Below are 14,906 nucleotides of genomic sequence, written 5' to 3'. Positions count from 1 at the left end.
GCTTGTTGAGGTCCCTCTGAGTGACAGCCCTGCCTTTTAGTGTAGGGACAACTTCTGTTTTGTGTTGCCCACCAGCTTTATGAGGGTACATGTATGTCCTAGCTTGCTGTCCAGGTTGTTGATGAGGATGTTGAAGTATTTACCATATAATCAACTCTTAAGAAATAGCCCTTACAGCTGGTTGTTGGTTACACTTTGAACCACCACTGTGCCCAGCAGTTGAACCAGTTGTTCATTCTCATCTGCTCTGAGTCCCTAGTTTGGATGAAAAAAAGATAGAGATTTTCAACAGCCTTCCTGAAGTCCAAGTTAATGATATCCACTGTTCTCGTTTCATCCTTCTGAGAAGGTGACCAGGTTAATTTGGTATGACATCTCTCAGGTAAACTTGTGCTGGTTGTTTCTAATCTCCTTCTTATCCTTTTTGTGTGTAGAAAACACCTTCTGCATGGATTGGCTCCATAATGTCTCAGGGAGTGAGGACAAACTGACCAGCCTGTAATTACTTGCATCGTCCTTCTTGCACTTTATGAATATAGTGTTTTAAGGGACGTCCCCAAGTTGTTCTAGCTTCTGAAAGATGATAAAAAGTAGCCTCAGGTTAGCACTAGCCAGTACCTCAGCATCTCCGGATGCATCTCATCTGCTATAATGGAATTGCTTTTGTTCAGTTTACTACAATAATTACAGAATCCCAGAGATGCTGAGGCTGGCAGGGCCCTCTGGAGCCACCTGGTGCCACCTGTGCCCAAGCAAGGACACCCAGAGCAGGGTGTCCAGCACCACGTCCAGGCGACTGCTGAAGGGCTCCAAGGAGGAGACCCCACAGCCTCTGGGCAGCCTGTGCCAGGGCTCCGTCACCCGCACAGCACAGAAGGGCTTCCTGACTCGTTTCTAACTCATTCCAACATGCTGCTAGGCAGAGAGACCTAAGATCCAGAGGAAACCTTAATAAATAGAGACAAAATTAATGGAGACAAAAAAGATGGATAGGAACTTTTCTGCATCTTTGCTGACAGATTGACCACCTCATTTGGCAGAAGGCCAAAATTTGTTCACTGTTCAATCAAAATAACCTCCTGCTATACTTGCTCACTGTCTTGCCTGTCAGGATGGACTGTTTTTGTGCTTTGAGGAGGTTGCCCTTGATGTTCAACCAGCTCTCCAAGGTTCCATCGCCCTTCAGGGCAGCATGTGCTGGGATCCCACCTACTAATTTCTTTAGCAAGCCAAGGTTTGCTATCTGGAAATCTGGTTCTGCTACTTGCTTCTGTCACTTGCCTCTGTATCATAACGCTCGCCATCTCATCGTTACTGCCAAAGCTGCTGCAGATGCTGACATGCCTGGTGAGTTATCCTTGCTTATGAGCAGCTGAGCTAGTGGAACACCTCCTGTTGTGGGCCTGTACAACAGTGCCTGCAGTGACAATTATTACTGTGCACACCTGGAATTTTTTCTACTCTTCTGCGTTGCCCTACCAACAGGTATTGAGGTGGTTGAATTCCCCTCTCATCAGAACAATAGCTTGTAATTAGGGACGCTTCTTCCAGGGCTGTGGATGGCTTCACCTTTTCTCTTTGTGTGGCTTTTTTTTTTTTTTTTTTGCAAACAGCACGATGACATTCACCTTTTGGGCTACCCTTCTGTTTTTTTTGACTTGCGAGCTCTGGGGTGTCCCACAGCGGAGCTACATGCCTTTAAACTGTGTGTCTGTGTAGAGCTCAACCCTCCTCTGCCCAGTCCCACTTATATTGTATGAGGTGCCTATTCCCATCTTTCACAGATGGTGTGTGAGTTACCCTGTCATGTCTCTAATTCCAGCAACACTTTGGCTCTGCAGGTGTGCACTAGGTTAGCAAGCTTTTTAGCAAAGGCACCATTGGCCTGTTTTGTGAGGTAGATCCTCTTTTTCCCCAGCAATCCTCTGAGGATCCTGTGGTGATAAAATCCTAATGCTCTGCTGGTGTTATCAGGCATGCTGAAGGGTGGTGATCGGCAGATGCACTTGCTTCTGCTCGAGGCCTTCCCCTGCCCTGGCAGGAGCAAGAAAACCATCATGCTGCCCCTTGTTCACTTCACATGGGTGACTTGAGGTTTCTCTTGATAACGTTTTCAGGGTTGGTGTGGGTGAGCAGCAAAGGGTGGTGCTGTGAACAGGTGTGTAGAGTGTGAGCGAAGTGATCTGCTTGCAAGTATGTTTTATATCACTGTAAAGATCGTCTAAACATTGACAGCTCAAGTAAGTGGTTCCTGCTTGAAAGACGTGTGGTGATACTCTTTTACGAAGCCTCTGTCTAGGGCTTCGACTGGGCTTCTTGACTCTAATCACAGTGTTTTGTCAGAAAATGACTTCGGAGAACCAAACTAACTAAATAGATGCTGATGATAGCTGTGTGTAGTCATGACAAAATGCATTAAGGAGGTGATCCTCCTTTGCTCAGCCCTGGTGAGGCCTAACCTGGAGTACTGTGTCCAGCTGTGGGCCCCCAGTACAGGAGGGACATGGAGCTGCTGGAGTGAGCCCAGAGAAGGGCTATGAAGAAGATCAGGGGAATGGAGCACCTGTCGTGTGAGGACAGGCCCAGAGCTGGGCCTGTTTAGCCTGGAAAAGAGAAGACTGAGGGCAGATCTTATCAGTGTGTACAAATATCTGAGGGGAGAGTGTCAAGAAGATGGGGCTGGACTATTTTCAATGTTGCCTAGCAAAAGCCCAAGAGGCAATGGGCACAAAGTGAAACACAGGGATTTCTGGCTGAATATGAGGAAACACTTCTTTACTGTGAGGGTGACAGAGCACTGGGACAGGTTGCCCAGAGAGCTTGTGGAGTCGTCTTCTCGGGAAATACTCAAAACCTGCCTGGATGCCACCCTGCACAATGTGCTCTAGGTAGTCCTGCTTAGTAGGGGGTTGGACCAGATGATCTCCAGAGGTCCCTTCCAACCTCAACCATTTTGTGATTCTGTGTGACATTGTGATACTGAATCGTAGTTAAACTCCATTTTCCCATGTTGTCTGTACTTTGTACAGTGCTGAAGAGGCTTTGTGTTGTTCTGTAATAGTTCCAAGTCTTCCATCAATATCTGCTGAACTTGTTGAGTACGTCATAGCTGTCCTTCAGCAAGCTGAAACTTGGTAGTGGAGAATAAGGCCTGCTGAGTCCAACTTCCCTCTTCTAATCAGTTTTTGATCTCACTGTCTGCTAATTACAGCCAGCTGTTGTTGAGCATGTGACCATGGGAGATGGATGAGATTTCCTGAAATAGCTTTCCATACAAGCCATTAGATGATGATTAGATAACTTTATGTTGCTACTGGGCTCTACTCTTTTTCGAACTACAGGTAGAACTGGAATTCTACATGCTGCAGTTTTCCTAGTGCTATTTTGAGCTATCCAGGTTGAAAAGCCCTAATTTAAGAAAATGGGATCTGTTACATGTTTTATTCAAGATACTTTACAGAAGTCCTGCTACTGGGATTACATAGTCAAAAGCTTGAATCTGAAAAGCTTGCTGTCACCTGTGCAGTGCTATTGCTGTGGATAGGCACTATGTTTATTACTGCACGATTTCCATGTGATTTTATGTGCAAAATGGTTTAGGTCTAGTAGGAAGAATACTTGCTGCCTCCCTTTCTTTATCATATGATCCTGTGCCTAAGTTTTACTTCTGTAAAATTAGTAATTTAAAATTAGTAATTCTCCTTTGGCAGTGAGTTCTTTTCCCCTTCAATACCATAATATTGAGCTGTCCTCTTATAACCCCTTTTCTCTTTCTATATTATATATATACCTTAGTTTGAGCAATTACTCAGTCTTCGACTGCACCTTGTCAGCATAAATAATTAAATGTCACGATGTGGTATCTCACTCAAGACACAGGCTGTGAATTTGTTTGAAGAGTACTGTCCTCGCATAGAGTGTGCAGAACTACTTATAAAAGAAGTCTCAAAGTCAATTGCTCTGAAAGTGAAACTCAGATAATTATTGGCTTTGGGAAACTGTAATCTCATTAAAGCTTGTAGCAGTCAGAGTAGGAACCAGAACTTAATATTGGCTTCAGTCTAGAGCTGCAACCATAACACTTTTTTTCTCTGAAGCTTTCTGCCTTACTTGAAGGGTAATTTATGAACTGTTGCAGGCAGAAAAGGTGTCTCAATTCTCATGCTTATTTGCTTACATCCCCCATCTCAGCATCGTTGTTAGTCTAGCCTTATTTTCACATAAATGAAGAAAAGTGGTATGTGATATGAGATTGGTGATGTCTGAGCGTCATAGCTTCTTCTGGGGAAGGAATGATTATCCCATGGGCCCTTTATTTGCCGTGAAAAGGGACCAACCCAGTGTGCTTGATCTAATCAGTCTGCTCAGATGCAGTGATGTGATACTTCCTGGAAGCATCAGGCTTAATGTGCATGTATTACTTAGTGTAAAAAGAGCAGCTGGGAAAGGACATAGGCAGTTAAAGCAATTGAGCTTTCTAAGGGGCCCTCAGGAAGAAGAGTGACTGGCTGCGAGCAGAGAACCTGGTTAGATGAGTTGTCTCAACAGCTGCATGGATTAGGAAGTGTGTGATAGGCTGTATCAATGCACCCTTCAGCCTCCCATGTGTGACATCCACAGCCAGTTGAACAGAAACATGTAGATTAGCTGGCCTCCGAATGGATGTGAAACACCTGAGTGTGCTGTGAGCTGATTTGTCCCAAATTTCCACTTTAATGATTGCCTTTGTTATTTGATGCTTTTACGTAGGCTGTGGAGTTGTTTGCCTTTTTCATTCTCATACTTTTTAATGTGTGACTTGCATGTGTTTTTGATGACGATGGATTTGAAGCTGTTTCATGGGTGACTCATGTTTAGAGGGTAGCACCAGCAATCAGAGGGATGTAGCATACAGAACCAGAGCTAGCCAAAGATACCAAGGAGATGAATGAGGATCTGGACGCAACAGGAAATCAGAAGTGAAGCAGAAAGATGACGACTGTGAAATTGCACGAAGATGCAATGGTGCTGCATGTTTAAAACCTCAGAATCAAATAAATCAACTGTTTTAACAGGAAGCATGACATCCATATGGCTCGATATAGCAATAGTACAGCATGAGAACCATACATCTGGACCAGGATAGCAACCCTGACTGTAATGTATTCCCAGTATTAAGATATTAAATAGCTTTGTTAGTTTTAATTGTACTGTGTGCTGGTTATTGATGGCACTAGTATCTCTGCATCAAACTCCTGTTGGAACTAGAGTTAGTAGATAACAAGTTGTTTGCTGTGACAAGGATTATTGTGGGTGGATTGCAAGACAAAAGTCATTCAAGAGGGTAACACAGGCACTGCACAACCTACGTGGTGTAGCAGGCTGCAGTACACCCTCTTCTCACTTGCTGGTTTCGTGATCCTTAGCTTCTTTGTCAAGCTTTTGATACAGCTGTTGTGCTACCTTCTTTTGAGAGCTGGACTTTGCCATGCGGTTGTAAAAGCACCTCTCCATCTAGAGGTGACCCCGAGATCTCCATGTGGTTTGCCCACTGGTATTTCAAGAACTGCAAGCAGGGCTTTGCTTCCTTAAGAATACTTCATGTTGAACAGAGACCTGCCCTTCAGAGACCTTTAATCAGTTTCTCCTAATACGTGACTCTGGAGGAAGGCAGGCAGTGAGTTGCATGATCTCACTGTACGTTTGTCCGTGCTGTTTTTTGTTGGTGGTGGTGTCTTCCTAATATGCATATTCATGATTGCATGGGAGTCATCAGAGACTCGGACGCTGTTTCTGAGCTGGGGTAGATTTGGCGAAGCTCCAGCAGAAAGTGTTACATTCAGCATACCATAAACTCTTTAACTGAATTTGTTAATAGCTAGAAGTCTTCAGATAATATTTTACTGCACTTAACCAGAAAACTACTGGCTCGTGCACTCTGGGCTGTCTCTTCCTCCAGATATCCTTCTGACCATAGTTCAGTTTACTGTACAGTTGACTTTGGAGTCCTATCTTGATTGCAGAGCAGGTAGGCAGTTTCACTCCCCCAGGGACAGAGCAATGCCAGGAAAGCTGCTGTGCTTGAGCTGTGCACAACAGGATTTGTAGTTCTCATGGTTCTCACAGCATACATCGTTTGAAGCAGTGCAGCAGCCAGCACGAAGAAGCAGCACAAATAAAGGCTTTGAGCAGCATGCCACTGAATAGAATCACTGTGCAAGATCTCGGAGAGAAATGGCAGGCAAGGAATGCATAATGCGCTGTGGAGGCGGTCACCAATTGCCGAGGAGTGTGGAGTTTGTCCCACCATCAAGTTCGTTGTCTGCTTGCATCGGGAAAGGCTCATACAAGTCCCTGAAAATCTCTGGGTGTAGTAGCGTGTACTTATTTGGAAGGAGCAGCTCCTACCTCTGCTACATCCCTGCTGACTGACTGTGCCATTAATTGAACTGTGGGACTGATTTGTTGGAAAAATAATTTGGCAGGCAGGTTTATTTTTAACTAGGGTCAGTTCCAGTCATTTAGTGGAAGGGCTGACAGTAGGAATTACTGCTGTAGGCTTCAGCGAAAGGAGGGACTAGAGCTTGGCACCGCAGCCTAAGTGAGTGCATGTGTAACTGTGCCCTTGGGCTCCACGCCCAGGTTTTATGAGGCTGGAGTGAAGCAGGAATAGGGAAGTGGTTCTATTTGTTAAATAATTAAAGCTAGTTATGAGTAACTCAGGTGCAGATCATCTTGCTGACTCATCACTTTTTCATTTCTGTTGAGTCATCCTGCTGGCTTGCGGAGGGATTGTAAGCGGTTTTGGTTCTTGGTTTCCTTTTTGGAAAGGAGCTGCAGATGTGTACCAGCACTTTCAGAACTGAAACTGGAAGGAGTTGCTATTGCTTAACTTAACTTGATTTCTGGGCAGGATTGTGAAAATAGAGGGAAATTACAACCTGGTGTTGCAGCCAAATTAGGATATTCATCTTTGGTTCTGTAGCTTCTTGCATTTCCAAGCATGTCTTGGAACTTTATTTGCTTAGTTCTTGTATTAAAGTACCAACAAGCTATAACTGAACGGCATTTCAGTTGACTGAACAGTTTCTTTGTATTTCCTTAAAGTTGCATCACATGGGATGAATCATGTATATATGGGTGTGTTTTCTTTTATTCTAAGATGTTGATCAAAATCTAAGAAGTGTTCTTAAGGCGTCTGGTACCTGCAAAAGATTCACTCTTACTGGATCTCTGATAGCACTTTCTCAGGAGGTTGTGTTCCAGTTGTGCAGATCTAAAGCAATTAAGATAAACAGTTATGCATTTCATACTGCTTCTTTACTTATAGGAGATATTTAATCAATTATGATTCTTTTTTGCATGTTTTTTTTGTTTCTTTCTAGTTTTAAAACTGAAGTTTGTCTAGTCTGCTTAAAAAAAAAAAATGAAATCAAGCAAAAAGAGTTCCTAGTGTTTGCTTTGTGATGCTCATGGAGTTCAATAAATATTACTGCTGACAGTTTTTGGTTTGTTTGTCTTATTCTTCAATTTTTCATTTTTCAACTTGTATTCAGTCGTACTGTGTCCTTTCTTGCTACTGTGACTAATTTGAGAATACGTTTCCATTCATCCTGACTGAAAAATAAACAACAAACGTGACAGAGTGCCAGTTCAACTATGCTGACTGTATTGCTGACTTCAGCAGCTCTAAAACAGCAGGGAACTTCAATTCTCATACCTGGATTCTCGGAAGTAGTTGAAGGACACGCTGCTACTTAAGAATGCAAAGAAACCTGTTAAAAATTCATCATGGATGTAGACTTGCTGAGTCTACAGAGTGTTATAAACTGATAAATGTTACGTAAGGGGATGATTATTTTTTATTTTTTGAAGATCAGGAGTTATGTCTGTGAATACTTTGAAAGCAATGGGCTCACATGTTACACTATCATCATATAGAGGTACTTGTGATTACTGAAATGTGGATCATTGAATAAAATCTATTCAGGGCCAGCTCTGGCTATATAAGATTCATGTTAGTTCAGGTATACAATCTTGCAGTGCAATAGTAGTCCAATATATCACAGCATAGCTTTTATGGGTTATCTACACACCAAGAACTAACAGGGAACTTTTGCATACACGGCAAAATAATTAACATCCTTGGAAGATATTTTAAAGGATACAGTGTTTGTGGCTGAAATGAAAGACCCATTATATCTTCCTGTGTGGATGTCATCTAACAATTGTTGAATAATGTAGGTAATTTAAAAAGATCCCAAAAGTTCAAGAATTCGTTCTCTGCATCAGATGGCAACAAGCAAGAAAAATGGTGGAAGAAAAAGCACATAGCATCTGGTTGGCATCCATTCTCAGTCATTTCTGTAATTGTCTACGGATCAAAGGAACAGGTGATAATAGTTACTGGCACCTTCTAGCATAAAAGTATCCTGACATCTTAGTAGCCCTTTTTCTGGGCCAAGTAGGACTTTGTGAAGGTTATAGGGGCACATCTGTGTGGGTGTAGTTCTGCAGCTTTGTGTCAGGTTGGAGCACAGGCAGAGTGAGAAATGTTTATCTTCAAAAATGAGCATTTATTTATATTCCATGTAAAATGAAAGGACCAGTCTCAAAAAGAAAAGAAGAACATCTAAAAAGACAAGCTTCAGCAGAGTCCTGCAAACCAGTTAGTGAGACAAACTTCCTAACAATTACAACCTGTATTTCTCTAAGCTACATTATCTCCATTATCTCACTGCAGATAATGAGTAACAAGCTCTCTGTGATGACTATTTTTTTACCAAGTTTGTGAAGAATATATTTATTTAGTTGTCTATTTGTATTTATTTATTTCTCTATTTTCTGTACACCTTTATCCCTTGTGTTTTTTTGTTTGTTCTTGGTGGAGAAGGTCTTGGTTCGTCCTCTAATTTGTAAATAGCTAGCAATAAGAAGCTACTAAGGGATGCAGAGTTAGGAATTGCTGATGAACAAAAGCAGATCCTTTTATGAAGGATGGCAATGTATAAAAAGCAATAATGTTTGATTGACGGGCAAGAGAATATTGCATATTCTGCCACCTGATCTGCATCAGTCAGCCCCTTTGCTAATTTTGCAGCTTGCTTGCTCAAATTGGTTTCTAGCCATGTAAGAGTCTGGCTATATGGGTCAAGTTACTAGATAAAGAGTTTTGAATTGTAAATGCTATTGGGCATATTCCTGTCTATAAAATATGTCATGTACATGGTGTGATAAACGTTATGAAACGATCATATTTTAAATAGCCTAAATGTATAGAAACAGTCCATGTATATACCTGAAAATGGTTTTGTTTTCTTGCAGCTAACAGAAGATGAAATTGCAACTATTCTGAAATCGACTCTTAAAGGACTTGAATATTTGCACTTTATGAGAAAAATACATAGAGATATCAAGGCTGGAAACATCCTTCTTAACACCGAAGGGCATGCAAAATTAGCTGACTTTGGTGTAGCTGGCCAGTTAACAGTAAGTACATGTGGAAAGATGATTTTAAAAATGCTTTAGTGCTGCTAACCATTTTTTTTATACTTCTGTCTCTTTCTCTGCCTTGAATTTTGTGTCTGAAAAGAAACTAGTGGTTGAGTATTTCATGTATTGGAAGGCTATTTTTTATTTTTATTTTTTATTTTTTACTATTATAACCCGTTGTACTTCAAATGGTTGTTGATTATGCTTTAAAGCTTTGTTAAAGATTTACGATCTTTAGCTTCTAGAGGCTGGTAGCCTCAATCTGCTTGGTCTTAATTGCTGTCATTACCATTTGAGTTTAGGGTAGCTAATTTTAACTTTTAAATATATAACTAATATCAAAGGAATTCGTGAAAATAAACATCACTGTTTTAATTGCATAAATAATGTAATTACAGGATACAATGGCAAAACGTAATACTGTTATAGGAACTCCATTTTGGATGGCTCCAGAAGTAATACAGGAGATCGGCTATAACTGTGTGGCAGACATCTGGTCCCTTGGTATCACGTCAATAGAAATGGCTGAAGGAAAGCCTCCATATGCTGATATTCATCCAATGAGGGTAAGTGTATGCCCTAGCATTTATTTCTAATTGTATTTTTTAAAAGTACCAATACTGGAGTCATCAAATGGTACATTCATGGATGAAATTTATGACTAGGGATTTCTACTTGCTGTGATGCTTCCTATTTGCTGCCGTTTGTTTTTTGGCATGTGTTTATAAGGTGTCAGAGTGTTATCTCCACTGGAGAGAGAAAACAGTAAATGCTTAACTGACTTAAGGCAACATATAGAGCCAGTTTCAGACTACAGCTGCACTTCGTAGAGTTCCATAACCAAGAGGCCATCCTCCTTTGTAAGTTTTGACTTAAAAGTCATCTAGAAGAGTATTTAGGATTGCTGTGTGTGAGCACTGCTGGTGTTAGTAACCTTTGGCAGCTCTTTTTTTTTTTTTTTAACCAGCTCTTACAGTCTGTTGCTGAACCGATTTACTTCTTGCAAAATAAAAATGTAAATAGAATTACTCACTCTATGAGAAGTAGCATTTATAAAGGAATTGCTCTTGAAGTTCATAGGGAAAAATGCTTGTCTATGAATAAGTGCTGCCAGTGGTAGTCATGCTTTTGTTTTCTTTTTTGAAATGAACACTAGAATAACTACACTGAGCATCAATAAATAATCCTTTCTTGGATTGTTTACACCTAAAACCCATTTGGTACTAAAAAGAAACTTTATGTTAAAAGCAGATTATTTTTCACCTTTGTGCTTTGCTGTGAAAATTGTATACGCGTTAGATTATCTTGCTCAGTTTTCTTTTGCTCATGTGTTGTATATCAGGATCATGATAAAAGTATATCAGCAGTCTTCAGAGAGAAGGTGCTGTTCATATGTGATTACTGTAAGGTAGCACATTTGTAAGTTCAAGTGTATTTAGTGCTATTGGGTTCTTGTTTGTTTGTGCTTTTTGGACCTGAGATGTTTCCTGATTTTTTTTCCACTGTGCGGCTCAGCTAAAGCTAGTGAGTGTTTTGTTTCCAAAATGATGTAATGTTTCCAACTGCAAAACTTAGTGCTTTTCTTGCACCATTGCACCACTTTTTTTTTTTTTTTTTTTTCTGGGTAGCTAACTATTTTAAAATTAGTGTCCAAACTGAAAATACTCAGATGAAAGCCAAGAAGACCAGGATAAGCATCTCTGTAGCTTGTTTTCAATATCAATGGGAATTTAATTCAGATGAACTGACATATTGGGGAAAAGTATTTGAAGAATTATTCATTACGAATCAGTTGAATTTTATCATGGTGGCTTTCTTGCTTGTACTTTCAGTGAAGTTGTCCTTATTACAGCTGAGTTCATTTGACATAATTGTGTGTAGTTGCACTAGCTGTTGAAAGGTGAGGACTGCATTATCAGTGAGGATTTTATAAGCGTGACAATAGCTGCTTATAAATCAAAGGTCACTGTTTGAGTTTGAAGGCTTGTGAATCTGTTTAATTCGTGTAATCAAATGAATGCTATCAAAGGCCAAAGTAATTTAACACAACAATTCTGGATTACATAGAACATGTGTTCTTGTTAATAAATTACGTTATGGCTTTTAAGGGCTTGTATGCAGTTAGTAGTCTTTTATGTATTTGATACCTAGAGTTTTTCTTAATTTTTATTAGTGAGTTGTTACAGTGGTTAACAAGAAATACACAGATTTAAGTTGCAATAGTTTTCCCAGTGTCATATGATACAGCTTCACAGGACATTTGGACATATGTAGATGCTTTCCTACTTTGTTTTAGTTATGACACAGAATTGATATAGGCAAGCATGAAAGCTTGGGCAAATTTTCATTGCTTTTTCTAGATGTTGTTGGAGTTCTGTGGTATTTATGTAAGGCACAATTTTGTTACTTGGGAATGCATGTTGAAATTACCATGTGCGCTATTTTGCTGTAGGCTGGTTGGCACTGCCACAAAGGTAATGCACTGCCAGTAGGCTATTTCCTTGTCAACTGCATTTACAGCTTAATAGAAATATTACATGACTTCTTTAAACAAGTGTTTTGGCAGAGAGGAAATAGCAGATTCCATGCAAACAAGCATAGCTTCCTCTGCTTAACCACACTCTGGCTACTCTGAGGGGTTGTGCTGGTTTCAGCTGGGAAAGAATGAGAAGCAGGGGGTGCAAAATGGAATTTGGTGTGGGGGGAAAAAAAAATCAGTTCCTCTCTGTTCAAGTATTAGTGGCTTAGTGTACTTGACTGTGTAAGTGTCATCAGTGATATTTTCACTTGTTTCTGGGGCAAATCAGAGTTCAAAATAACCTGCTGTTGTTGTACTTGGTTTGAAGCTCAAAGGTCAAGACCATTTGCAAGCCTGGTAGTCTAATGCTTTGTTCATGTAAGAATTACAGAATGCCTCACATATTTTGTGTCAGAGTTCCTTTTTGTGCTTTTGCTGGTGCTGTAATAATGGTATGCTTTGTTAGTAAGGGAAACTTCTGTGTTTTCTCTGAATTTTCCTCAAAGAAGTGTTTTTCAGATAAGGAAAAAATTCAGACATTGTCAAGGTTACCCTAAACTGTGGTGATACTGTTGCTAGAAATGGCAGTGAGTCTGCTGTTGAGTCACAAAAAAAATAATAAAAAAAAAAATCACTGAAACCTAGATAATTTAACAGGGCTAGAAGTCTGATTGCAGTCGTCAGTGCAATGACCAGGGTTAATGTGGGTAACAGTGTATGCATCTGTCTTTGGTTCCTGTGCTGGGATGAGCAGTTCTGAATTTATTATAGTGGAGCTAATTTAAGGGGGCTTCTGTGTGGGTCTAGAGGAAGACTCAAGCTCCTACTCTGAACCTGCACTGAGAGGCTTTAACAGCTGTGCTCCTGTGTTTCCTATGGACTGCAGCATATGTGCAGGCTGTTCTGATAAAGTATTCCTCCTACCACTGTCTGAATTTAATTCAAACCATTAACTGCTTTGTGTAGTCTCTCCTCTTCCTGCAATATCTGTCTTTAATGTCTGTTTGTTTCTAAAGGTCTCTTTTTTTATTTCTTTTGGTAGAAAGACAAAGGTTGGCTCTATTTTTCTGCAGTAGTTCTGATCGTGCTTTATGGTGCAAGTTGGTAACGTGCTTTTGATATGTTTTCTGTGTTTGCTAATCAAGCTGTGATCTCAAATTTGTTATGTAAATGAGTTGTTTTTGGTGGAAGATTGTTTAAGCTGCAGGGTTTTTATCTGATCACCATCTATGTATTGCTGACACTTCTTTTTGTTAAGAAGTAGACTAACTTTGCCATAAAGCTCATCTTACACCTTAAGAATGGCAGCTTTTGAGGCCCTTTCTCTAGGACCACCACCCTTACCTTATGTTCTTTTAGTATATTAATCAATGGTCACTTACTGTCATGAGGCTGTGATTTTCATGATCAACTTAAGCCCCTTAAAGTGTGGGCTTCAGGTTATAAAGATGTCTGTCCCTAGCCAGGAGCTCCTGCTTGCTGACCTTTCTGGTAAGCAAACACTGGCGTTTTTGTGGCCTCACAAGGAGTTGGGCAGAAGAACTGGTCTTCTGGGAAGCTAACTGACAGAAAACCTGCTGGAGCTGAGCAAGAGGAGCACGTAGATGGACGGGGGAAGTGGTTTGAGTGGAGTTACTACTTCTGGCCACAGCTATGCACTGAGCCTTGTAGGCCGACTGTAAAACTGCAGCCTGTATTTCATAAAATTTGCTCTTCTTTGCAAGGTCAACACTTACTGACAGGATGGAGCGTTTCAGATAAATGCTGGTAGCTCAAAAAAAAAAATTCTTTCATGCTTATCAGGCAGCTGCAATAATTCATGTTGCTGCAGTATGGAAGAAGCTGGTGGTAGATGCGTTTTTCAACACTTCACAGTATTGGCCTTTGTTTCTTTCTGGTGAGGTTTGTTGGAAATGGACCATGTGGGCATCACATGTTCTACAGTGAATTGGAGGAAGCCAATTTGAACTGCTTCCATTTGCTTTAAGTCCAATCATGATATTTATTTTTCCATGGCACTTACCCAGATTATCCATGCCTCCTGCTTAGCCTGTGTCATTTCCATCCTGGACTAATCTGTTTGTAATAACCTTTTATGCCTGATGTATCTTATAACAATCTACCATTTCCCAGTTATTTATTCTCAGCATACTGCGTTAAAAGTGGAGTTTGAAGTGAGAATTATTGCTGTGTAAAGCTGCAAGAACCAAGGAAGGTGTCCTGTTGAGCATCACTGTCTGATTTAGACTGGTTTTTAATCATTGAGTAAATGGTTTCCTCTATACCGTCTTATGCCAGAAGTTGAGGATGGTGTGGGGGGGAAACACCAAAAACCTTTTGGCATTGTCAGATAATTTTCTATATAACCAATTCAGATAGGGGGAATGCTTGCCTTTTTTCCCCCTTCTCCAGCAGATGAAATTGTCTCATCAGTTTCTATTGTTTTATTTGAGAGGTCACATTAGCATTACTGCTTTCAATTTAGAGCAGCATTATAAAAGTATATTATACTATTTTCTTATTTTAGTGCTTCTGCTTATCTTTAGAAAAGAGTTTGAGGTAACTTCCAAAAGTCATTCCCTTTTAAAAAACTTTCTGTGAGGCACTTGTTAATTTATAACTGGAGATCTTGACTGCTGTTTCTAGATAGAGCGAGTTAATATTTAAAGAGATTTAAATATGGATTGTTGATTGTATATTACTGTTTATTACTTTACTACCTGTTCAAAATCTTGTGGAAGAAGGCAGTGAGTTGTGGTAGGACTCTCTGAGTGGGATTCCTCAGGGAGGTCATAATTCTGTGGAATTTCTGTTGTGGCTTCTGTGTTATGATAGGATATTTAACTGTAGGCAAACTGTGTGCTTTCAAGTGCCTGGAAGTACTAAGATTATTTTAAAATAGTTAAATCATAAGACT

General features: G+C 40.3%; 1 protein-coding gene across 2 annotated transcripts in view; it reads left to right on the top strand.

Moving 5' to 3' along the window:
- STK3 (serine/threonine kinase 3) overlaps window positions 1-14,906 on the top strand; it is a 137,280-nt gene that overhangs the window by 18,425 nt on the left and 103,949 nt on the right. For both annotated transcript variants that reach the window (XM_068672338.1, XM_068672340.1), the window contains exons 5-6: window positions 9,304-9,468; window positions 9,870-10,037. In XM_068672338.1, coding sequence (XP_068528439.1) covers window positions 9,304-9,468; window positions 9,870-10,037 — 333 coding nt within the window. The remainder of the gene's footprint in view (window positions 1-9,303; window positions 9,469-9,869; window positions 10,038-14,906) is intronic.

Source organism: Anas acuta, chromosome 2, assembly GCF_963932015.1.
Source record: "Anas acuta chromosome 2, bAnaAcu1.1, whole genome shotgun sequence".
Classification (NCBI taxonomy): domain Eukaryota; kingdom Metazoa; phylum Chordata; class Aves; order Anseriformes; family Anatidae; genus Anas; species Anas acuta.
Note: the sequence above shows the minus strand (reverse complement) of the source record. Positions and strands in the feature narration are given on the sequence as shown.